We start from the raw sequence: 25,552 nt of genomic DNA on the forward strand, positions 1-25,552 counted from the left end.
CAATGTATAGCCACATAAGCAGAACTGAAATTACGCATAAAAGAGAAGGTAAGTATCACCAGAATTTGTTTACCAGGTTTTCTTCGCAGAATCAGAATTACTAGCAAGTCTCTTCTGCAGACTCATTTGGTGTCCCTTTCTCATTTTTCCCTATGCTTCGGTCTTTCAGTTCCTTGAGGGATATGTGTTCCTTTCCACCCCAGGGCCTTTGTACATGATGTTTCCTCAGCAGTTCACCTAGCTAGTTTCTGCTTGTCCTTAAATATTGGGTTTATGTTGCTTTCTCAGGGAAGCCCTTCCTGACCTGGAGGAGCCAGGCCACCATGTCACTTGTCTTGGGGCACCCTCCTGCTCCTGTCCAGTCCTTTCACAGTTGCTTCTCTTTCAAGCGGTCAGAGTCACCAGGCCATGGGTTCAGGGTCTAAGCCCCTGAGGTTTCTAATTTCCACAGAAGGCTTTAAGTGCGTGCATGAAGCCACATGTGAATGGGGCCCAGGCCCCTTTCCTCTGTGGGATTGAAGTTCCTTATTAGTAGAATAAGGCTAACTTTCTATGAACCTGTGGTTGATATCCCATGAACTCTCCTTACCCTCTTGTATGCAGCAGGTTCTCTCACACCCATGCAGACTGAAAGGCTCCTAGGGCATTCCAAAGCGTACTTAATCTGCATTCTGGGTGGGATGCCGAGACTTCCCTGGCTCAGAGTGGCCCCAAGGGCAGGCAAGGGCATTCTTTATGCCCACCTGGCCTTCCCCAGGCCCTACTAGCTCCCTTCCCAGCCCTGCCACCCAGTGCCCTTCCTACCCCATGGAGCCTTTCATCCTTTTTACCAGCCTTCCTCCAGTTCTTGAAGGCTCCCAGCCCTACTGCCATTGTCACTGGGGGCATGAGAGACGACAGCCACTTAATATTATTCCAAATTAACTCCACTTACTGAACATTCTGAGATTTCTCCTTCCTCCTTTTCTTGGTTTTAAACTCTTATTCCTTTCTGACATTATGGTAAGAATACATAGATGTGTGTGTTGTGTTAAGTTTTTCCTTGGAGAATTCTGAAGCGCCAATGTTTACTGGTGTGGAAACCCCGAGGGTCTGAGAACTCACCCACAGGGCGATGACCACGTCCCGGAGAGCCCCTGCGCGTCTGTTCCACGCCTGACCCGACCCTTCCTTTCCCAGCTCGCTCCTCTCCCCACTTCCTCCCTTCCCCTCCTTCACCGACTCTGAGTCCTACTGAACTAGCAGAAGTTTCTGCGAGCCCACGGAGGATGAAGTCTCTGGGCCTCGGCGGGGCTTTTCTTGCCTCTCCCTCCCGGCTTTTGGGGGTAACTGCCCTCATTCAACACTCAAGCGAGAGGGCGCTTCCCCGGGCAGCACCCCCTGACCAGCACTGCACCACCCCTTCGTTCCCACCCGCCCAAGCGCGAAGAGCTAACCCATCTACTTGTAGTTACTCTACCCGGCACCTCCTCGCCCCCCAGGCAGGCGCTAGGTGCTCAGTTAAAGTCCGTCTCCTTAGCGAAAGGACCACGTGCCCGGGCAGGCTCCTCCCAGGGAACCTCCGGGTTTGCTCCGCGCCAGGACTCCCTACACCGAGGCGGAACCCGAGTCCGCCGTCTGAGCCCCGTGCTGTGCAAACCCCAAGCTTCATAAGTCTCCTAGAGCCCCCCTCGCCCCCTCCGCCCAGGGCGCCCCCCTCTCGTCGTGGGACAGCCGGGGGTCCGGGGACTCCGCGCAGCGGCAGTGTCCCCGGGTGTGGGGGGCTGTCCCGCGGGCCGTGCGCGGGAGACACAGGCTGCGGCGCGCGGTGCCAGACGCAGGGGCAGTGCTCACAGGCCCCCGGCCGGCCCGCCTCTCGCCGGCGCTCCCGGCCTTTCCCATCCGGCCCGCGACGCTCCGCCCGCCCCGTCCCACATGACACCGCCTCCGCCGCAAACTTTTTCCTCCCCATCCTGTCGCGGCTCGAAAGGAATGGAAAATGGCGGCCTAGGCGCGGAGTTTCCTGCCCGAGCGGCGGCGGCGGCTCTCGCGGCGGCGCCATGACGCGCTGGGTGCCCACCAAGAGAGAGGAGAAATACGGCGTGGGTGAGCTCCGCGCGCCCCACTCCGCGCCCGGCCTGCCCGACCTCCCCGCGGCGCGCGCTCCGGAGGGGCGGCGGGGCCGGGCGGGGCGCGGCGGGCGGGCGGACGCGCGGGAGCCTGTTGCCGCCGGCCCGGCCCGAGTGCGCGGCGCCCCCTCCGGAGCGCGGGCGAGCGGGGCCGGGGACACGCGGGGGCGGGGGCGGGCCGTGTCACTTCCCGGGGCGTCCCCCCCGCACCTAGCTGCCGGGCGGGCACCCGGTGGCGGAGCCCTCCAGCCTCCCCGGCCGCCCGAGCTCAGACCCCGTTCTGTCCGCGGCCGAAGCCTTCGGGTGGGCTGGCCGGGGCCGGGCCGTCCCGGGGTCATTGTTCGGCCGCGGCTTTCTGCCTTCTGGGTGAAGCTGCGTGCAGGGTCTGGAGCTCCCCGGGCGGGCAGTTGCAAGTTGTAGGGATCCAAGCGAAGAGTTGTGCTCTCTCCCGGTGGGAAGTGGCGCGCGCGACCTGGGCGGGCCGGGCGCCCTGCCCGCCACTCGGTGGGCCCGGCCTGGACCGTGCGGGACCCCCGGAGCGGAGCGGCCGGCCGAGCGCTCCGGCGTCCCCGGGCTCGGGGAGCGGGTTGCGGAGGGCGGGACTGTTTTGGCTCCGCCGCTCTTTGTCGTTTCCTGCGGGGAGTGGGGGGAGTCGGGTTGCAAGTTTACATTTCGGACCGAGCGAGTATACATTCCAGAGAGCGAGGCTTTCCTTGATGGCAGAACAAACGGACCCCAGCCCTCGCTGCGCCCTGCTGTCCCCCTCACCGCGGATTTGCAGCCTGGCTGCCAAAAGTCTGGGGTCCAGCCTGTCCTTTCTCACCCACCGTGTCGGGAGTCGGGGCCGTGGCTGCTCTCCGGGATCCCGGACCCTGGACCTTCATAGTTTTCCGTCTCACTTTCCTCCTGCTCCTTTATTATCTCCGTCACCCAGGCTGCACTTTGCCTGACTTGTAAGGCCTTTTGTGACCTTGGCCGCCAGGTTGTGCCTCTCGGGGCTCCTCCTGGGGCTTCTGCTCCCGCAGCGGGCAGGCCCCCCTGTCCCTGAGCTTTTGCGGTGCCAAGCCTACCCCCACTGCTGGTCTCCTCCAGAGCTGGCCCTCCGACTTGGGCAAGCCTCTGGGGCGGCGCTGGCCCTCAGGGTTCTTTCTTTTTTGTGATTCCAGTGCTTGTCTCTGTTAGATGTCTGTGGGGTGACCGTGGAGCTGCTTGGACAGTGGCTGTGGGAACAGTCCGTCCTGAGACAGTCCGAGGTCTTCTGGGCCCACACTCGTCTTGTTCCACATGCCCGCGGGGGGGGGGGGGGGGTTGTGCTTCTTGCTGCAAGACCACTATGGCTGAGCTCTCTTCCCACCCCATTTCTAGAGATGAGGAAGTGGAGGCCCAGACTTGGGCACGGAGGTCAGCGACAGGTGGGACCTGAGCGTGTAAGCAGCACCCTGGGTGCTTCCATATGGTTTCATCCCAGCCACCCTGATAGAAACGTGGCCATCCATCTGCAGCTGATGGGGGAGGTGTGGGTGCACATTCTGTTTGGGACTGCTTCAGGTGTGGTGACAGTGGGGGTCCCGGCTGTGGAGAGCCTGCTGTGGGGGGGGTGTGTTTGTGTGAGGAGTGAGCTGAGGACTGGAACCCAGCAGAGACGGATGGAAGAGTGCCTGGAGCGCTCGGGAGAGGCAGGAGGAAGAGGCAGGAGGCAAGCAGAGGAGTAGGACCTCAGACAGCCCTGGGGAGGAGGCAGGGAGCTGCTCGAGCTCTGGCTGAGAGCTTTTGCCTCCCCCCTCCCAGTCCTGTGGGGTGGGACTCCTGTCATTCCCACTTGACAGAGGCAGAGAGAAAATACATCGTTCATAGCACTAGTAAGTGCTCCATCTGGGATTGGAACCCTGGCTCTGGAGCTGACACCATCCCACTGAGCGCCAGGAGGTGGGGAGGGGCTTCTCTTTGGAGCTCTGCATTTTAACATTGACACTTTTTGTTGGCTCGCAGCATGACATTGAGGACACTGTAGGTGTGGCACCTGTTGAGTTGCTTGACTGTCCTGTCTAGAGAAGACCAAAGGGAGCATTCAGTGACAGAGTGAGCGCGGTCTCCTTGGTGGCGAGGGAGGTGACTGTGGGCAAGAACATGGCTGTGTCCCTCCCCATGACATCACACACCTTCCAGAAGCTTAGCTAGCACTCACTGTGGTGACTTCCAACATCACACCTTTGGCTAATGCTGTGGTTTTAAGAAAAGTCTGTGTTGAAAAGTTTCCAAAGGACCATGTCCTGGATGGTTTTGCCAGGCAATTCCAGGAACAGTGTGAATGGCTGTCAGGTGGAGGGGAGAGTGACTGCTCTGCTTGGTTTCACTCCAGTGGAGCCGAGGCCCCAGAACGGGGTAGCAGGGACGGGACAGCACAGCTTGTTCAGCATCAATAGGAGCTTTAAATGACTGGAGTTCCGTTAGGCAGCTCTTGATCCTGGGCAGAAGGGAAGGCGAGGATGCTCACATCCGGGTCAGCCCAAGCTCTCCACTGTTCTAGGAGTTGGCACTGGAGGGTCCCACTGGTTCTCAGGAAGGGAAGACAGAAGTGCTAGGGGACAGGGATTCATTCCCACTAGCTAATGGGCTGTTTCCTCCCAAGGGAAAATTACTGGGCACCCCCCCTTACCAACCACAGTGTTTTTTGGGGGAGCCTAACAACAGGGCTGTGTTTCCTTGGAGGGCTGTGGCAGGTTGTGGGTGGGTCTTGCTTCCACTCCGACCACTGACTTGGCGGGATGAATGAATCACGAGGGGAAAGAAAATGATAAAACTCCATCTCATTTGGAAACATGAATCACAGCTCATTGTTTGCAAGTACTTGGAATCTGTTAGAAGCATTGTTTGTAAATGAGACACTTCAGTTATTTATTTTGTAAATTGGGGAAAGGAGTAAACAGCTGATCTGTTGCTTCCTCAGCAAGGCAGGAAATGCTGTTCTCCCCCCCTACCCCATTTATTCCAGTGGGGGTTGGGGTTGCCCCCAGTAAATTTACTAGCCTGGTAATGTCTCCCCCTAGGCTTGAATTGGGTGGGTCAGTGTTTATGGATTTAGTTAATTAACAGAGGAATGAATTTTGACCTGAATTTTGAATGAATTTTGGAGGGCTTGGACTGGGTGAACTTTTCCATCATCCCCCAGCTACGCAGAGTCTGAGGTCTCAACGACAATAAAATTATTATGGATCCTGTTCTTAAGATGAGGTGAAAAGATGGAGTGTGTTCTAGAGTCACACCTGAGGATGGTGTGCTTACTTCTCTCATTGGTGTGAGGCAGAATAATGGCTCCCTTCCCAAAATGTCCATGCCCTAATCCCCAGAACCTGTAAATACGTTACGTGACGTGGCAGAAAGGGCTTTGCAGATGTGGTTAACGTAATGAGACTTAGAGTTGGAGAGATGATCTTGCATTTTCTATGTGGGCCCCCAAAGCAGAGAACTTTCTCTGGCTGGTCACAGAAGAGTGGAGTCAGAAGTCGCTGGCCCTGAGATGTAGGAGCCCCTTTGCAGGGACTAGAGAAAGCCCAGGGAGCTCAGGGCAGCCCCCAGCTGGCAACCAGCAAGGAAACGGGGACCTTAGTCCTACAGGCACAACTGGATTCTGCCAGTACCCCAACGAGCCTGGAAACAGATCCCTTCCTGAGCTTCCCACAGGAGCCCAGCGGCCCAGCGGCTGGATTTTGAGACCCAGAGCCACTGAGTGTCTGACCTGGGGAGCTGGAGAATATCCCTGTGGACCCTTTGAAGCTGCTCAGCGTGTGGCCGTTTGTTAAGGCAGCAAGAGAAACCTAACAGAGGTGGTGCTGAGAGCAGTTTGGGAGAGTAAGGTTCTCTTGCTAGCCTTCAGCTTTGTTATGGAGGAGACTGAACACCAGTGGACCCAAGTGTGGGTGCTTCGTTCTGGCTTTTTCTACGGAGAGCTCAAAGGGGATGCGGGTGTTGGTCCTGCAGACACCTTTAACTCCTGGCTCTTACTCCTCATGTGGCCCATAAGCAAATTACTCATCTTCCTGAGCCTCGGTTTCCCCATCTGGACGGTGGAACTAAGCCTGGCTACCACAAAGACCAAGGACGATGCATTGAAATAATGTTGGCAGAAGAGGGGGCATCGTGTTTGAGATCAGCCAAGCACTCAATGGGGTGTTGCTTTTATTAATTTTTTATTTAATAAAGTGCGGTTCAGAAATGTAGTGACAAGTGATTTTCTGCTCGGATTTGACAGGTGCAGTTTGCTGCAAGAATACTTTTCCTCAAAAGGTGATTTCTTAATGGTGTGTTTTGCCCCTCTCTTGGGGGAAAGTCTCATTTGCTTGGTGCTGGGGAGCATGACTTGTGTGTATTTAGATTAGTTCTGAGTGATGATAACTGCTAGGAGTAGTGTAATATCCAAATAAATTTGGGAGTGTGGGAGTTGCAGAGAGATGTCTTTTGTTATCTAGAGTAGAAAGCAAGCTGCTACTTTGGGGAAGAAAAATTAGATTTGATTATAAGTAAATAGAAATGCAGACATTTTCATTCACTGGAGTTGCAGAAAAACCAAATTAGGGCATATTATATTTCTACAAACCTTATTTTACTTTGAAAACATTATAAAAATTTTAAATTTATTGTTGTGCCAATGTTTGCGTAGAATATCACATCTTACCAGGATTGTCTTAGGGGTTGTGAATAGTTCCTTCTCTTGTTTGCTTCCTGCCTTCAATCGTTCAATCCTTCCTTCTTCCTCTTTTTTATTTTTTCTTTAACTTTGTATTTTCAGATAATTATAAACACATACGTTTGTAACAGATAATACAGAGAGACCCCATATACCCATTACCAACTTACCTCTAGGTGACATCTTGCCAAACTACAGTACCATACAGAGCCAGGATATTGGCATGGATTCGGTCCCGGTACAGAGCATTGCCATCACTCCCAGGTCCTCTCCTCTTGTCCTTTTTTAGCCACACCCACCTTGCTCCTCCTTCGGGCACAGTCCCTGGCAACCAGTAATCTCTTCTCCGTTTCTATAGTTTTAACATTTCTTTTTTTCTTTTTTTAAAGATTTTTATTTATTTATTTGATAGAGACACAGCGAGAGAGGGAACGCAAGCAGGGGGAGTGGGAGAGGGAGAAGCAGGCTTCGCCCGATGTGGGGCTCAATCCCAGGACTCTGGGATCATGACCTGAGCTGAAAGCAGACGCTTAACGACTGAGCCACCCAGGCGCCCCTAGTTTTATCATTTCAAGAATGTTACATGAATGGAATCATATAGCATGAAACCTCTTTGGATTGATTTTTATCACGCCGCATAATTCTCTGGAGATTCATCAGGTGGTTGTGTGTATCAGTGGGTGGTTCCTTTTCATTGCTGAGTGGTGTTCCGTGGCATGGATCTGATGGATCAACCATTCACCTGCTGAAGGACATCTGGGTTTTGGCTATTATGAGTAAAGCTACTATGAACATTTATGCACAGGTTTTCACATGAACACAAGTCTTCATTTTCTGGGATAAGTGCCCAGGAATGCCATTGCTAAGTTGTATGTAGTTGTGTGTTTGGATTTTTAAGAAACTGCCAAACTATTCCAGAGTAGCTGCACCATTTTGCATTCCCACCAGCCACGTATGTGTGATCGGGGTTCTCCTTGCCAGCCTTTCTTGTCCCGCTTGTCTATTTTAGCCAGTCTGGTAGAGTGTGGTGGTGTGTTGTTGTGGTTTGGATTTGCATTTCCCTCTTTGCAGGATATCTTGGCGTAATTTGGGAGATGAGCCTGTGGGCTGCTGCGTGAGCCGCGGTGCGCGAGAAGGCTGCTGTCAGGTGGTGTTTGCGGGGCTGCAGCAGGGGCGGGGGCCACCGAGCTGTGCAGTTGTCGAATGTGTTAGGGTCCTGAGTGCAGTTGGAAGAAGAGATCATGGGCTGGGAGGCCGGTGGGGCTGTCCAGCAGTGTGGGGCCAGCAGTGTCCTACTCACTGCCGGGCACCATGTTCACACCCCTCTTCTGAGAGGTGAGCCCTGCGGAGGGGACCCGGGGAAGGGTCAGAATCTGAGTTTTAGCTGAGATGTGGCCACTCTTCATTGATGTGACCTGGGGCAAGTCTTTGAGCCTCTCCTGGCTGGTTCCACATTTTCAAAATGGAGGCTAATGCTTGGCCCTGTGTACAAGGTCAGGCTGATGGGGAGGTTCACAGGAACTAAAGGGCAGTTAAGGCACTTGGGAAACATTGTTATGTAAATAGCAGTAGCACTGTACTTAAGTTTGCTTTTATTAATAAGGTGGGAAGTGCTTTGGGACCCTCCCTCAAGTCTGCATGTAAAGTATGTGTTTTAGTTTGCTGCCTTAACAAAGTACTCCTCTGAGGAGCTTAAGCTGCAGGAATTTATTTTCTCAGTTCTGGAGGCTGGAAGTCCAAGATCAAGGTGTTGGTAGAGTTGGTTCCCTCTGAGGCCTTCTGCTTGGTGTGTGGATGGCTGTCTTACTGTGTCCTCACAAGGTCTTCTTCCGTGGTGTTTGTGTCCTCACCTCCTCTTCCTGGATTCGGGCCCATCCTCATGACGTCATTACCTCAGTCATCTCTTTCAAGACCCTGTCTCCAAAGACATTCTCAGTTATTGGGGTGGGGGCAGAACTTAAGTGTTTGAATTTTGGGGGATATAACCCATAACATTATCACAAGTAAGACATTCCCTCTAAATTTTTGTGTGCTTTTGGTGGCCACCGTCTGAGTGATTATTTTTCTGCAAGGTCATGGGTCCCCAGTTCCTTGGGGATGCCTGGAAGAAGGAAGGAGGGAGATGGGAGGTGGGAGCTCGCAGTATGAGCCCCCTCCCTCACAAGGCTCACAGAATCTAATTTTTTTTTTTTTTTTTTTTTTAAAGATTTTTTATTTATTTATTTGAGACAGAGAGAATGAGAGAGAGAGAGCACATGAGAGGGGGGAGGGTCAGAGGGAGAAGCAGGCTCCTTGCTGAGCAGGGAGCCCGATGCGGGACTCGATCCAGGGACTCCAGGATCATGACCTGAGCCGAAGGCAGTCGCTTAACCAACTGAGCCACCCAGGCGCCCTCACAGAATCTAATTTAAAGAATCAAATTAGTGTCTGTGTTCAGCCCTGGAAATTTCTTGTAATCACATGAGTGATGGGATGATACAGTCAGGGGGTTTGAGACCTGAACAGGAAGTTGAACAGGTTGTAAGTGTGGTCAGTGGCATGGTGGGCGCACCTGGGGAACAGCTCTTCCTTAGGGGCGGCCCCATCACACTCCGCCTGCCTGTGGCATTAGGAGACGGAGCCCTCCAGCTTGGCTGTATTTCCAGTTTCGTATCGCTTGTAGTGTTGGCGTGTGGGTACGGTGGCCAGGCCCCGTGTGGTTCCGGAATGCCAGGTGCCCAGTGATGGCAGGGAGCGCCTTTGGTACTAGATTGCATCGTCACTGTTGGGCCAAGTGCACAGCTCCAGGGGCTGCTCTTCACTCTGTAACTCGGCAGCCATCCCCCTCCCCGCATGCACCTGGGCACTCTCTGCTTATAAAAACCAGGTGGTTTCACCCCAGCCAGATGTCTGTCAGCTTGTTAGCTTTTCACTTGGGTGCCTTGAGGAGGAAAAGGTGTTCTCTTCAGTGTGGGGTATCACAGAAGATCACAGATTGGGGGGCATGGAGATGCATCTTTGAATCTCCGGTCCATCTCTTGCCAGCCAGGTGACCTTGGGTGAGTTATTTACCGAATGCCAAGCGTCCCCTTTGCGAATTGGTGATAATAGCATCTTCCTCGGGTGGTTCTGGGGATAAAGAGAGAAGCTAGCACAAACCTGGCCCTGGGTCTGTGCTCGGTAGCTGTTTCTTTTATGCTCCCCTCGGCCTCTCAGTCTGTGCAACTCAAGCCACGTGGGCCCCATTATCTCTGCAACTCTGCAGCCCCTGCTTGTTGTAAGGGAGGGTCCCCGATGGGGGGAGAATTCCCTGGAATTTTAGTGTTCGCTCTGAAGTCCTATCGGGTTGGAGTTCCTACTGATCCCCAGAGCTCCTGAAGGGACCAGGTGAAGGGAGTCCAATAAAGCTTACGTGGATAAATCTCTTTCCAAAAACGTCACTCAGAGTCTTTGTCCTGGTGGCATTGCTAGTCACGGTTGCAGTTTGCTGCTGCATTTCCTCAAGAGTGCGATACAAATTCTGTGTGCCATCTTGAGTGATTTTGTTTAACTTACTTGGACTTGTTAGGTACGCTTTTATATGAAAATGTAACTATTGTGATTTCTTTTCTGAATTAGGGTTGGCTGGCTGCTGTAACAGAGCCCCAACATTTCCTGGGCTTCATACAATGAAAGTTTGTTATTTGTTTATGTCACAGGCCAAGTAGCTGGTGGGGAGGGGGCTCAGGGGCTCTTAAGCCTCTAGTCATCCGGGGACTCAGGCTCCTTCTGTCCTGAGGCTCTGCCCTCCGCTAGACTCTTGGGCTCCTTACCTTTCAACCTGTGGCTGGGGAAAGGAGATGGAGGACCTTTCACAGGAGCTTTTCCCTCTGCCAGGGCTGGAGGTGGTGCCCATCCCAGAGCTCAGTGCCTGGCGCAACCTAACAGCATCTGGGCCTTGGAAATAGAGTCTAGCTGTGAGCCCTGCAAGAAGAGGAGGATGTGCATATTGGGGATCTCCTCTAACAGGTCCCTGTCGTCGACACCTACTTTCTATTAATCAGGAGGAATTAGACCCTTCAGCATTATTGGCACCGAACACAGAGATTGTAAGGTGTCACACCATTTTGTCCCTGAGAGTCACTTGGCAGAACAGATGTCCAGACCTCGACAACAGTATGAAGAGATGCAAATGAGAACAGGTGCTGCCTTTTTCCTTGGCCTGTTTTCTGCTCCTTCTCTCCTGTAGATTCCAGGATGTCCTTCACTATAGACCTGGCCCAGAGAGTACTCCTTGGGGGGTAGGGTAGACCTGTGAGCATAAGGGAGGCTGCCTTCTAAATGAGTCATCTTCATGTTTGTCTGGCAGTTCCTATTCTCACCATCCTGAAACATATGCAGCACCCCCAGATCCCATTCCTGCGTCTTTGGAATTCTTTGGGCCTCAGAAAGGTGGTGTACTTTAAGCCTGCTCATTAGAACGGTGTCTTTGTTTCTAAGTGTTGGTTTTTTTTTTATTAGAATGGAATCTTAATATTCTGAAATAACACTTGTCTTTATGACTAAGCATGCTCTGAAAAAAGGCTATAAAGGTTAATCAGTCGGGGCGCCTGGGTGGTTCAGTCGTTAAGTGTCTGCCTTCGGCTCAGGTCATGATCCCAGGGTCCTGGGATCAAGCCCCGCATTGGGCTCCCTGCTTAGCGGAAGCCTGCTTCTCCCTCTCCCACTCCCTCTGCTTGTGTTCCCTCTCTTGCTGTCTCTCTCTCTCTGTCAAATAATTGAATAAAATCTTTAAAAAAAAAAAAAGGTTAATCAGTCACAGCTATAGTAACTTAAAAGTTAGATTGGGGGGCCATTATGGTGTAGGGTAAAGAGCAGTGGACTGGGAGTCAGAATGCCTGGAATCCAGGCCAGGGTGCTACTCTTCTGCCTTATCTACCCTCCCAGGCCTCAGGCCCTTGGAGATGGGGCAATAGTGACCTCCATTTAGCTAGAGGAGCTAGCAAGATAATGCACGCGGTAGAGGTAGAACTTGCGGAAGGAGAAAGCTTCTATTATTTCCTCTTTCAGAAGGAGAAAGTACTACTTTGTATTAATGATGTTAGCCTGTTATAGAGAAAATATGTGATTACTGGTGATGGTTTTAATCAGTTTCTTGTTGGAAAAGGGCAGTGTGGCAGCGTGAGCATTACTTTTCCTAAGGTTTTGTAATTTTTGTTTTATTACTAAACAAGTTGTCTAGTCATTGATTAACAGTGTGAGCTGATGAGCCTTCTGGAGTAGGCACTAAGCTGAGCCGTTGAACCGATGCGCGAGGTGGATAGTGATGAAGGTGAGTGTGTCCCAGCTTCCGTGAACAACGCAGTTGTTGTAAGCCACCGAGAAATTACAGGTCAAAGAAAACTGCCTTCAAATAACCTTTCTTCCTTCCTTCCAGTTTGCTTGCCAGCATTGTTCTTAGACGTGGGGGATCCAGAGCCGCCCTCTTGGGGTGTAGATCGTGGTCCAGCTCGGCAATCCCTATGTAAAATTCTTAGAGCTAGTGGTGTTTTCATTACAGGTTTGTCTTGATGTGGAGAGGACGATGGTGCCCGTGCAGAAGGCTCACGCGTGTGCTTCACACCCCCAGCAGGTCTGGGGGCACCCCACGGTCAGACATGTGCATGAGGCTGCGAGGGGTGTATGGTCACCTGCGATGTGACGGAGGTGACCTGTGATCAGCCTGCTCTTCGCTCAGGCCCAGTTTTTGCCGTTAAATGAATTACCAGAAACTATTTTTTTGAGTTTTGGGAGATGGCAGGGACATGGATCGTGTTTGATGTTTTTCGTGGCGAAGCCAACAGCTTCAGTGCTTGTCAGTCTGGGCTCTCAGGTTCTCCGATCAGAGTTTTCAGGCTGTGGTGGCTGCTGCCTGCTTGGAAACGCTTTAAAAAATGTCCTTTATAGCCTTCTGGCCTCACTGCCTGCTCTGCTCCTGTCCAGCTTGGTGCTGGGCTGGTCCCAGGTCCCCGTCTGTGATTTGCCCATTCCTGCCTTAGCTTCTTAGGCCCCTTCCCCGGGGCCCCAGCCTTGCAGGCCGCATCCTCTCTGCCTCCTGACCCCTTCTAGCCCAGGCTGTGGGGACAAGTGTGTGCGAGGGCTGAGGGCCCAGCAGGAATGGCCCTGAGTCCCCAGGGCCTGGGAGTCTTGAGGCAGAAGGAGGGATGGGGGTGGGTAGTAGAGAGAGCATGGGGAGGGGGCAGGTGCACCCCGGGGTCAGGGAGTCAGCGTTGAGGAGAGGCCTGCCTTCCCCCCAGAGCTCACAGCGTTGTGGTTTTCTCTTCCTGATATCCTTAGCCAGAATCTCCTGATGTGGATTCTGGGCTGATGTAGCTGTGTGGCCAGGAGGCTGAGCTCTAGGCAGTGGGGCGCCACGAGGGGCCGGGAGCAGCTGGCCCCGAATCTGGATGACAGAGGCCTAGCTCTACCCCGGGGTACCGGTGCTAACCCCGGAAGTGTGACCCAGGGGTACCGGTGCTGAACCCGGAAGTGTGACCCGGGGACTGGTGCTAACCCCGGAAGTGTGACCCAGGGGTACTGGTGCTAAGCCCGGAAGTGTGACCCAGGGACTGGTGCTGAACCCGGAAGTGTGACCCAGGGGTACCGGTGCTAACCCCGGAAGTGTGACCCAGGGACTGGTGCTAACCCCGGAAGTGTGACCCAGGGACTGGTGCTAAACCCGGAAGTGTGACCCAGGGGTACGGGTGCTAAACCCGGAAGTGTGACCCAGGGGTACCAGTGGTAAACGTGGGCAGTGACCTGTTTGAGGCTCAGTGCATTCTTCCTGTGAATTTTCAGGGCCATCACTGCCTGTGGAGGCTGCCCCCTCAAAGCGAGGACTAGTGTTCAGGTTGGGATGCATGCATGGGGGACTCTGCACCCCTCTCTGCCCCAGTTTGTTCACTTGTCGACCGTGCATAACAGTAGTTGCTGCCTTAATTCATGTAAAACTGGCTTTCTGGACCTGTGCACTCTTGACATCCTGGGTTGGATAATTTTTGGTTGTGGGGGGCTGTCCTGTGCCTTTTCGGGTGCTTATCAGCATCCCTGGCCGCTACACTAGATCTGAGGAGCACTCCCCTTCTCTCAGTTGAGACAGCCTACACAGCTATTGCCACATGTCCCCTGTGGGCAAGATGGCTCCCCTGCAGGAACGACTGGTATGAAGTGCAGGGGTGAAGCTGGACTCTGGGGCAACACCCACTGGCTGTTTACTGTGGCATCATGATGGTGTTGCTGGAAGCAGAGGCTCTCCTGATATCTGGGAAGGGCAGGCTGGGACCCTGCAGGACTGCTTCCTGAAGGGTGTGCTTTTGGGGAGAGGCCGGAGGGGAGGAAGCAGGGAGGAAGGTTGCAGGGGGAGTGGGTAGGGGCCTCCGGCCAGGCCTGCTGGCTGTGGGAAGGTGGTCAGGAGCCAGCTGTTGTTTCTTCTCCTTTTTGAGAAACACAAATGGCAGTTTAGAGGTCAGATTCTGGGACAGGTGTGCAGATTACCAGGGGAATTAGGGACCCTCCCCGCATTCTTCCTTAGCAATCCCTTTCTGGCTGCCCTGAGACCTCCAGAGATACAGGAGCTCAGGCATTCGCCATTGGAGTTGTATTTGCTGGAATAAAGGCACTTATCCAGACTCCTTTCTTCCCCCCGACAATAATAACTTATTTTCTTTAACATAATTGACTTTTCCAGGGGCAAATAATGATTTAGCAGGAGGGAAATGTGATTATTTTTCTTCCAAATTGCTGTGCTTCTATTAACTTCACAAGATTTATTTTCAAGTCCTTCTAACGTCATGTGTGTTCTTCTGCCTATTTTTCAAAGGCAGGAATGCATCTTGGTCCTCCAGGCACTGTGGCCAGGCTGCCGAGTTCTTCAGATGGTTCTTTGGGAGTGTTGCTTTGAGGATCAGCCTGGAGAGGCCAAGGGGAGGGAGAGGTGAGGATGGGAACCGATACTGGGGACCCCCACAGAATAAAGGGATGGATGGCACTCAGTCTGGCTGACCTCAGTGATGTCTGGTGGTATTTCTTTACCCAAACTCTGATATAGTCCACCCTGCGTGGTCTGGTAGTGCCACCGGGCCTTTGCATATGTTCTCCTCTCTGTAAATAGTCTTTATTTACCTCCTACTTCCAGGCTCAGCTCAACTTGTAAACCTTTCTCCGCTCACCCAGGTTGAATGCGGGCCCGCCCCCTTGCTGCTCTCTGCAGTTCTACACATACTTCTACTCGTGGGGGCAGTTGGTGCACCTTACCCATGGCCCCTGCTGGACAGAGGGCCCTTGAGGACAAGGGCTGAGTTGTGTTCCTTTCTCTGTTCCCTGCACCTGGTATGGTCCCTGGAACACCTGTTGAATGAAGGCAGAGGGACAGAGGGATTTTATCTCAGCCAAGCATTGGGAACTAACTTGAAAGCTTCAGATCTCCTGTTGGTGGAGAGTCACATCTCTGGGTGTGTGGCCCCTTCTGGGACGTGTGACAGAATTGCTTAGGAATCCAGTGTGTGATTGGTTTAAATGGACTTAACAGCTCCCCCACCCTGGACTTTGGGTGGCTCCCTAAGAAGAGGCCCTGTCCTGAAGGAAAGGGGATGACTGGTGCCATGCTGCATACAAACTTGGTGATCAGGCAGCTCAACCACACCTCCGGTCATGTGTTCCTCAGATAGCTGGGGGCATCGGAGCATGTCTGTGACTTGGCTGTCCCTGCAACTTGCCCCCCCGCCCCCCATCTTCCCCTCCTCTCAGGCTGTTTCTCAAGTCCTTCTTCATGTGTTGCTCCAATAACATGCTTTCTCAGTTTAGCTGTTGGGGTCAAGTGCAGGGACTGGATGAACAGGAGGAGAGGAGAAGGAAAAGCCAGTTTGTGAAGGAAGATGGCAGGGCGAGTCCTGGCTCCGGGTCCTGGCGGCTGCGGAACCCCAGGGAGGCTCCGAGCAGCTTTCGGGGCCTGTGATCATCTGTAAAGTGAGATTCTTGCCCCAGTCTCTCCTGCCCTGCAGCATGGTGATGAGATGCCAGTGAAGTCAAAGTAGATCATATACACTGAAGTGCTTTGTACCTGCAGAGCAGTGAACAGCTCAAAGAAACAGTCGTTTTTGTTTAGAATGGAGATCTGTAGCCTTTTTTCTGTCAAGGTCCAGATAATAAATACCTTAGGTTTTGCTGGCCAGGAGGCAAAATAGAGGGCACTACCTGGGTATGTATATAATCATTAAAAACATAGACCCACTCGGGGCGCTTGGATCGCTCAGTTGGTTAAGCGTCTGACTCTTGATCTTAGCTCAGGTCTTCATCTCAGGGTTTTAAGTCCAAGCCCGAGTTGGGCTCCTCACTGGGCGTGAAGCCTACTTAAACAAACAACGGAACCACTCGAAAGTGTAACAATCAGAAGATAGTTTGGCAATTCCTCAAAAAGTTTTAAACACACAACTACCACATCACTCAGAGATTCCAGTCCTAAGTCTGTTCCCTGAAGAACTGCAAACAGACGTTCCAACAAATACTTGTACATAAATGTGCACAGTGGTATTATTTACAATACCCGCAACATGGAAACTGTCCACGTGTCCATCAGCAGATGAGTGCATAAATAAAATATGGCGCATCCATACAACGGAGAATTATTGAACCATAAAAATGAACGAAGCACTGATACACGTAACAACATGGATGAACCTAGAAAACATCATGCAGAGTGAAAGAAGACAGTCACAAAAGGACATATATCTTAGGATTCTCTCTGTATAGGAAACGTCCAGAATAGGCAAATCCATAGACCCCAAAAGCAGATTACTGGCTGCTGGGGGCTGGGGAAAGAGGGAATGGGGAGTGACTACTATAATGGGGATGGGGTTTCCTTGGCGGGAGACAAAAATATTTTAAAATAGACCTAGAACCACATAGAGTTGGTGGTTGCACAACATTGTGAATGTACTAAATGCTACCACATTGTATACTTCCTTACTTCATTTATATATTTATTTACTTTACTCCTACAACATTCCTGTTAAGTGAGTGCTATTTTTGATCTCCATTTTATAGAGGAGACTGAGGCACCAAATTTTTTTTTTTTAAGATTTTATTTATTTGAGAGAGAGCGAGAGAGAGCACAAGCAGGGTGAAGGGCAGAGAGAGAAGCAGACTGACTCCCCGCCGAGCAGGGAGCCCGATGTGGTACTTGATCCTGGGAACTCCGGGATCATGACCTGAGCCGAAGGCAGATGCTTAACCGACTGAGCCACCCAGGTGCCCGGCACCGAATTTTTTTAACTAATTGCTTGAACCAAATCATACACTTTAAAATGGCTAATTTTATGTTACATGAGTTTTACCTCATTAAAAAAAATGGTGGAAAGCATTCTTTGTGGATGGGCAGTACAAAGTCAGCCTGTGGCCGGATTTGGTCTGCGGGTTGTGGTTTGCCAGCCCCTGGCTTAGAGTCCTCATGATCCTTTCAGTTTAGAATAATGGCTATTTTGTCATAGTATTATGTACTAATTAGAAAAGGATGCAAGCTATCCGAAAGGTAGAAAGATGTCAGAATCTTGTAGGCATTCTCTAAATAATGTACCATTCAATATCCACCCTTCTAAGTGTATCTGTATTCCTGTGTTGAGTGTGGATAGAAAAATGGGAGGTCCATAGACTTTTTTTTTTTTTAAAGATTTTATTTATTTGACAGAGAGAGACACAGCGAGAGGGGGAACACCAGCAGGAGGAGTGGGAGCGGGAGAAGCAGGGGCTCGATCCCAGGACCCCGGGGATCATGACCTGAGACGAAGGCAGGCGCTTAAGGACTGAGCCACCCAGGCGCCCTGGGAGGTCCATAGACTTTTAAGGCTGAAAGGACACTCAGTCACCTGGTTTTTTCGGTTGAGGAGTTGGGCGTGGTGGGAGCAGAGCTGGGACATTCTCTGGCACCCAGTCCAGAGCTTTGGTAAACACTGGGGCCCTTCAAATGCTCGGAGTCGGGGCGGGGCAGTGAAAGTTGAGTGAAAGGTAAAAAAAATAAAATAAAAAAAGGTGATTTAACAGAAATCCAATTCTTTAGGGTCCCTGCCTCTTCAACTGTGTTGCTTCCAGTTGAACAGAAAATAAAATCTCCATTTTGCACTTTATCTGACCAGCAGTTACCAGTGGGGACCAGATGTGGTCAAGGGCTCTAAAACATTTGTCTGCAAGATTTCCCTCTTTGATCTCTGTGATTTATAGGCAGGCACTTAAAGGTGGGATTAATGTGGAATGAGCCCCTCAGAGTGAAGAATCTAAGTCCCTGGCTGTGAAGGATTGGATGAAAGAGTTTCTTAAGGACAAAGTTTTAAAAATCGTGGCATAAACAGTATTGCATTAATACTTCTATTTTTAAAGTCGATGTTTTATTTACCTGCCGAAGTCTGCCGCTTACCCGCAGGTATGTGCAGCCGTTTTGCAGATTTTCTTTAAATGTGTCAGCCTACAACATTTTTTCTTTTCTTTTTTTTTTTTTTACATCTTACACAGTTTTCACTGAGCTTGCACCTTTTTCGCTGACCTGGTAATGATTCATCTTGTGGTTGGGAAGACACCACTAGACTGAAGAAATGGGATGGTAGTGTTGAGTCTTGTTTGCAGTTTTTATGCACATTTCTTGTTTCATGCAGCCCGCCTTGCTGGGCAGTCGGCCTAATTTGCCTTCTGCTTGTGTTCTAAAGTACTTTAATTATGTATATGTGTGTGCACATGAAGTTAGAGCTGCGTGAAATCCTGGCACTACCTAGTCCTGTTTCTTCACTTTACCCAGTGGGTCTCCTCATGCCTTTTCTTACCACTCAGGGGATTCACGGGTATGTTTCTAAAATACACACATTTCAGAGTGTGCATAGGTGCATCTGTACGGATGAACTCCAAACCTCAGGGGACAGCTGAGACCCAAATGAAATCATGTTATTAGAAAGCCTTTCCTGTGACACATCTAGAGCATGGAAGCTTCTGGTTTCTTCCTTTTCTGAGAAGATAAGTCGGGGGAACACATAGAATGTCAAGTAGAGATGATTCTTAACAATGAAATAAGCCTTCCCTAACTGCTACTGTTGGTTAGTGACCTGAACCTCGTCTTCATCACAGTGGGCAGAGGGCCTGAGGAGCTTCGGCTGACCACGCAGGTGGTAGGCTCTGCTCTCCAGTATTGACTATGCCGCAGGGAGGACGACCGATGGCATCAGTGGGGAGCTCTGTGACTGGAATAAAATGCTGTGGCAATTTTAAGTCAAAGGTTAAAAAGTCATCAGTGACCTGTGATATCTGTGGGAGTGTGAAGGGCAGCTGAAGAGTTAGCCTGGATGTTTGTGGTGTGGAGACTGCAGTGTGTCAGGCCGGGCTGGTGTGGTGACCGCAGTGTGTCAGGGAGGTGCTGGTGTGGTGACAGCAGTGTGTCAGGGAGGTGCTGGTGAGGTGACCGCGGTGTGTCAGGGAGGTGCTGGTGAGGTGACCGCGGTGTGTCAGGGAGGTGCTGGTGTGGTGACCGCGGTGTGTCAGGGAGGTGCTGGTGAGGTGACGGCAGTGTGTCAGGCTGGTGTGGTTGTGACTGTGGTGTTCGAGCAGACTAAACAGCACGATGTGTGTACAGTGTTTAGTGTGATGCTTGGCACCTTGTCACCACTTGATACTTGGAACACCATCGCTGGCATAGCGTCAGCCTGAAAATCCATCCCTGGTGACAAAACAACCTAAGTTTAGTGTACTTCTGTCTTCTGGTAAAAAATTTTAAAAAGATGAGAGTGCTGTTAAGTAGAATCATTGGATTTCCACATGAATTACTTGATGTTTTTTCTCAAAGTTCAAAATTACTTACAAGCTTTAATCTGAATTTAGATATCCAGGAAAAGTAGACAAAAGAAAAAAAAATTAAACTGAAACACACCATTTTCACGTGAGTATTTGCATACATTTACATATTAACTTGAAGGAAAACAGTTCCTTATGATTGTAAACAGTATCTCGACTGGATCACTTAATAAATACTTTATGATGGAAAATGGAGATGTTTTGGGTTATTCCCCCCCCCAAAAGATAGGTTGTAACCCCTGTGCCTCAGAATGTGACCTTATTAGAAAATTAGGGACATTGCAGATATAGTTAATAAGATGAGGTCATACTGGATTAGGGTAGGTCTTTAATTCAGTATGACTGCTGTCCTTATAAGAAGGGAGGAGACATATGAGAAGAAGGCCATGTGAGGACAGAGGCAACAGGTGGAAATTAGGCTGCCGCAAGGTGCCGAGGCCCAGGGGCACCTGTGGCTACTGGGAGCTGGGGGAGGCGAGGGAGGGATCCTCTCCTAGAGGCTTTGCGGGGAGCACGGCCTTGCCCACACCCTGGTTTTGGATTCTGGCCTTCAACACTGTGAAGGAAGTAAGTTTCTATTGTCCTGAGTCCCCACGTTTGCAGTCATTGGTTATGGCAGCCCGGAGATTGAGGAGTAGGGCAGAAATGCACTTGAGCCGATGAAGAGGGCCAGTGGAGAGAGATTGTGAGCTTGTAGCGGCCCCCTTGGGACCCTGCTCTGTCTCCATTCAGTGAGGAGCAGTCTCCTGACCCGCAGAGAGATCGTGCTCTAGTATCTTTTGTGTTGTCTTTTTAGAGAACTGTCTGGAGACCGAGGTGGTTAACTATGTGCCAGGTCCGTGATAATGTTAAGTGATGTCAGGCTTTCTTTGGTCCGCTTCTTTCTTTCAGTTTGGATTGGATGTGAAGTTTATGGACCAGAACTTGAGGTGAATAGGAGATGCTTAATTAACTGCCATCCCTCCAAAGGGGTCAGGCACTGAAGTGTACATTGGAGATTCTTCTGGTGCAGTTAACTTGGTGGTTTGTATATGAGAAGATGGTCTCCTTTTTTCCCTCCAAAGAGCATCTCTGTCGGGAGTTACTTCCACTCCTTCATGCAGCAGATACCGAGTCACAGAGGCCTCCATGGCTGACGCCCCCTTGGTTGGGGACCCAGCGAAGAACAAGGCGGACTTTGGTGTGTGCCCTTGGGTTGCCAACAATCTAGTGGGAAAGACAGGCTTGGGACCAGCTGGTTATGATGCTCGGAGTGAGTGCTCTCTCAGGGTGAGGACATGTGACAGGCAGGTGAGGGCTACCTACCCAGGGGCTGGACAGTCTGGGAACGCTGCTCCGAGCAAGGATCCTCTGCATACAGACACCTGCAGGGCTGCCTCCAGAAAATACCCCGGGGCACGAGGGGGTGCTCTCGGTAGAGGAAACTGCGTGTCTGAGGTTTGGAGTTCAGATGAGTGGCTTGTTGGAGAACCTGAAAGAATAAAACATGAACTGAGTAAAGATTCCCTGGATTCAGAATATAAAACCTGAGCGAGATGAAGGATTCAGAGCCCTCAGGGTTTCCTGGGGGTGGAGGTGGGAAGAGCGAGGGAGCATCAGACCCATTTCTCTGGGATGTCCTGCTCTGTGGCAGGCTTCGCCCTGGCTCTCAGCCCTGATTGATTCTGGAGAGCTGAGTCCTGGCCTGGTGGCTGGGCCCTGTCCCCTGGGGGCCTTAGCGGAACCCGTAGCCTGACTTGTAAACTTGGCCGGCATTATTAAGTCTCCCACTTCCAATTTAGCAGAAACTAAGGAGAAATGGGCTTTCTTGCTTCCATTTATAAGCATTATTTTGCACAGTTGCCACACAGGCCACATTGCCCTGAGCCCGAAGGGCTGATGTATTGAGTCTAGACTGGAATTACGCTTAAGTATTTAATCAGGTCACTTTCAGAAGCTTGGCCAAGGGCATTTAATCTCTTGAGGCGTTTTCATATGTCTTGTTTGAGGATGGCATCTCTGTCCAGGAGGACCTCAGGGAAGAAAATGTGCTAACCGTGAAAGCTGCCATTGTCTGGGGAGGCAGAAGGAGCCGGGGCTTACAGCCACGGATAGATCTATTAGGTACAGATGAAAATCCATGCAAGTTGATTTGCGTCAGAATTGATCCTGCAACTTGTTGTCAGGTCCTGTTATGGGCTGGATGGTTACTGGCCTGGATCCCTGAGGGTTCAGGGATGGTTTGCAGTTGCACTGAGCTGGGGGTGAGGCCTGGCGGTACCCCTCGAAGGTTGTGAAGTATTTAGAATTAACCTCACCCTCCAGGCTGTCGTTTGCTCATCCGTAAACCGTGGATAATACTAGCGGCTGCCGCTTGGTGTTGTCACGGATTGCACGTCGACACCCAGGGCGTGGTGTTGCTTATCAGCCTCGCTGTCAAGAGTCTGGTGAAGAGACCTACCATCCGGGGTGACAGTTGCAGGCTTGGGGGTGCAGAGTATGTTTGTGGCCTGAGCAGGGGTCCTGGCTTAGTTGTCTGGGGGGCTTCACCGAGGGATCCCTGGGGAGCCTGGGAGGATGCTAAGCATGGGAAGGGAAGCAGAGAAAGGAGCACCCGATGGCAGGGAGCCCACAGGAGGCCCTGCCTGGGCTGCGGTGTGGGACACGGTGAGATAGGACAGCGTCCAGGGCTGGGAGCTCACCGGCCAGGTTAGGGAGCGGGACCTTTGTCCTGAAAGGCTCAGGAGGGAGGAACCACTGCAGGGTGGGGTGGGGGAGCATTTTCTGGCACAGTTGTAAGTTTAGGAACCAGTTGTAGGATTTACTAAAAAAGTCTCGAGGTGACATTCACGTAATGTACAGTCAAGCATTATACGGTAGGCAGTTCAGTGGCATTTAGTGCATTCACAGCCTTGTGCAACCACCACCTCCATTTGGTTCCAAAACACTGACATCACTACAAAGTAAAACTCCCAGCCCATTGCCCACTTTGTCCCCGCTCCATCTGGGGAGGCAAGCACCAGCCTGTGCTGGGTCTCCGTGGATTTATCTTCTCCTGATACTTCATATAAATGGAGTCAGACAATATGCGGCCTTTGTCGTCTGGCTCCTTTCACTTAGCATAATGTTTTCGAGGTCCTTCCACGATGTAGCATGTGGCAGTACGTCAGTCCTTTTTATGGCTGAATAATATTCCATTGTATGGACATATACGCAACTTATTTATCCATTCAGCTGTTGATGGACGTTTGGATTGTTTCCACATTTTGGGTATTGTAAATAGTGCTGCTTTGAGCATTCATGGACACGTATTTGTTTGAACACCTGTTTCGGCTTGTTTGGGTACAGGCCTAGAAGTGGAATTGTGGGGCCGTATGGTAATTCTGTGTTTCACTTACTTGCATGGTTCTTGGACATAACAGTGGACACTTGCTGAGCAATAAAGATGGATCTCCCCTGCTGGGATGCATTGCTGACATCACAGAGTCATAGAGTCCAGAGGTCAGTTTTGGAGTTCGGGGTTCTCTTGGGACAGTTACCACACACCCCTTGCTGAATGAGGTCTCCGGGTCTCCCCGGAGTCCCAGACGTGCAGGTGGTCCAGGAGCCCTGCTCTGCCTGGTGCCCTGGGAGTCAGCGGCTCTGACATCTGGGACATGGGGGGGTGACTCCCCTGTGCTTGAACACCGAAACAGGTGTTCAGACAAATACTTGTGCATGAATGCTTCCAGTAGTTCAAGGGGAAAAATGACCGGGGAGAAGGATGAGGGCAGTACTGGGTCTCAGTTTCATACCACTGCTTAAAGTGGAAGTGTCAACTAACGTTTGTGCACCCTCCAGCAGGAGGCAGGTGTCCCCCAGGTTTCACACAGCCTGGGGTACTAGGACTCAGGTTGCAAGAGGGAGGAGGAGATGAAGGGAAGGAGGACTTGGGTCTGCGCCCCACCCTCACCAGACTCTAGCTAAGTAATCGTGGGTGAATTACAAGTCTCCGTGTCCTCATATCCAAGCGGCGTGATTAGCAACCTGCCTTGTAGGGTCATGGTAGGGATGATGTGAGCTAATGGGTGTAAAGTATATGGACATTGCCTGCCACATGGTAAGTGTGATTGATTAGTGGTGGCTGTTGTCTTAGCTTCCCGCCATAGTCACAAACCAGGTGGCTTCAAACAACCGAAGTGTATTCTCTCAGTTCTGGAGCTGGAAGTCTGAAATCAGGGTGCCGTGGATTGGTTCCTTCTGGAGGCTCAGAGGGAATATCTGTTCTTTGCCTCTCTCAAGCTTCTGGTGGCTTTTGGGAATCCTTGGGGTTCCTTGGCTCGTGGCAGCAACGTTCCATCTCTGCCTGTGCCTTTGCTTGGTGTGCTTTCTGTGTCTCTGAGTCTCTGTATCCAGATTTTCCTCTTATAAGGACACCAGTCATTAGATTAGGGACCACCCTAATCTTATTTTTTTTTTTTTTTAAGATTTTATTTATTTATTTGACAGAGAGAGACACAGTGAGAGAGGGAACACAAGCAGGGGGAGTGGGAGAGGGAGAAGCAGGCTTCCTGCGGAGCAGGGAGCCCGATGCGGGGCTTGATCCCAGGACCCTGGGATCATGACCTGAGTCGAAGGCAGACGCTTAATGACTGAGCCACCCAGGTGCCCCATGGGACCACCCTCATCTTAACTTGATGACATCTGCAAAGACCCTTTTTACAAGTAAGGTCACATTCACAGGTACCAGGGGTTAGATAGTTGAATGTAACTTTTGGGGGATAAAATTTCACCCACAACAGCTTCTAATAATGAACATCTCAAAATAAATGGATCTAACAAAGGTCTGTAGAATGTGTGGAAGGCTGCAAATCTGGGCGAGCCCTGATTCCTTGGGGGGAATGTGCTCCCCAGTAACAGTGCTTTCCTAATGCGCACTAGGGAACAGGCCCGGGCAGCAAAGAGCAGTGACAAGTGAGTTCCTTTATCTGACACCTGCCGAAGCCTTTGCTGAGCTGAGCTTCCCTAACTCTTGACTTGCTGGGCTGACAGTTATAGCTCCTAGATGTTAGGGGGACCAGTGAAGGGGAACAGCTACTTGGATACTAGTAAAGTGAAAGTGGGTGTGACTGGGCCCAGGGCGATCATCCCAGAGGTCATACCTGCTAAAGAAGCCAACCAGGGATTCTGGGAAAGGGATATCAACAGCTTAGCTTCACAGATGAGACAGGTATGAACTGGTAATAAAAGCCCTGAAGGTCCAGTGACCCCAGAGGGATTGGAGCTCCTCAGAAATAAGATCTAGACACTGTATTCCCAGATGACCCTGGAGAAATGGGGGGAAGGACAGCAGTGTGTCTTCATGGGAAGCCCCTCGTGGGCTCCAACATGGAGAGCTAGCATGGAAGTCGAAGGGAGAAGCCTTTGTCCTGGGGTGGGTCACTCCTGCTTCTGGTTTCTCATCTGTTGAATAGGATGGTTGGCTTCTCTGTGGTTCTCTCTGGCCCTGTTTTTCTGTGTTTTTGGTGGAAGCCAGTCTAAAGTGGGAGCACAGAGTTTATGCATTCAGGCTGTGGAGTAAGACACTCCACTCATCTCCAGGAACCAAAGTGTTTTCTTCTATCAGCTCATGGTGGACGTGGACCCTGCCTACCCTAGCCAGTGGGGGACTCAGTGAGAGCATGAATGGAAACTGCCCAGTGTAGTACCTGGGACACACTAACTGGCATTCCTATTGGTGAAGGCAGCTCAGACTCAATGCCCCTTTTCAGAAAGTTATTAGGTCACAAGGGATTATCAGATCTTAAAATGGCAGTAAGTCTTTGGTTAACAAGATAGAGGCAAAATGTGGGCACATTCTTAGGGGCTAGAATGACCATTTTTAGAGTATTGATGGATAGATGGTGATTCTCTGGAGATCCTGCCTGTTGGGTTCTAGAAGGTCCAGGGTAGTCTGAGCTGAGTGACAGGTCAATATTCCCAG

The 25,552-nt window shown here is 51.2% G+C and overlaps 1 protein-coding gene across 2 annotated transcripts in view; it reads left to right on the top strand.

Moving 5' to 3' along the window:
• The first annotated feature begins 1,896 nt into the window (after positions 1-1,896).
• The window catches only part of DOCK1 (dedicator of cytokinesis 1), a 487,093-nt gene continuing 463,437 nt past the window's right edge, over positions 1,897-25,552 (top strand). For both annotated transcript variants that reach the window (XM_032423353.1, XM_032423354.1), the window contains exon 1: positions 1,897-2,085. In XM_032423353.1, the coding sequence (XP_032279244.1) occupies positions 2,040-2,085 (46 nt within the window). In that variant the 5' untranslated portion in view covers positions 1,897-2,039. The remainder of the gene's footprint in view (positions 2,086-25,552) is intronic.

Source organism: Phoca vitulina, unplaced genomic scaffold (genome assembly GCF_004348235.1).
Source record: "Phoca vitulina isolate PV1807 unplaced genomic scaffold, GSC_HSeal_1.0 scaffold28, whole genome shotgun sequence".
Taxonomy (NCBI): Eukaryota; Metazoa; Chordata; class Mammalia; order Carnivora; family Phocidae; genus Phoca; species Phoca vitulina.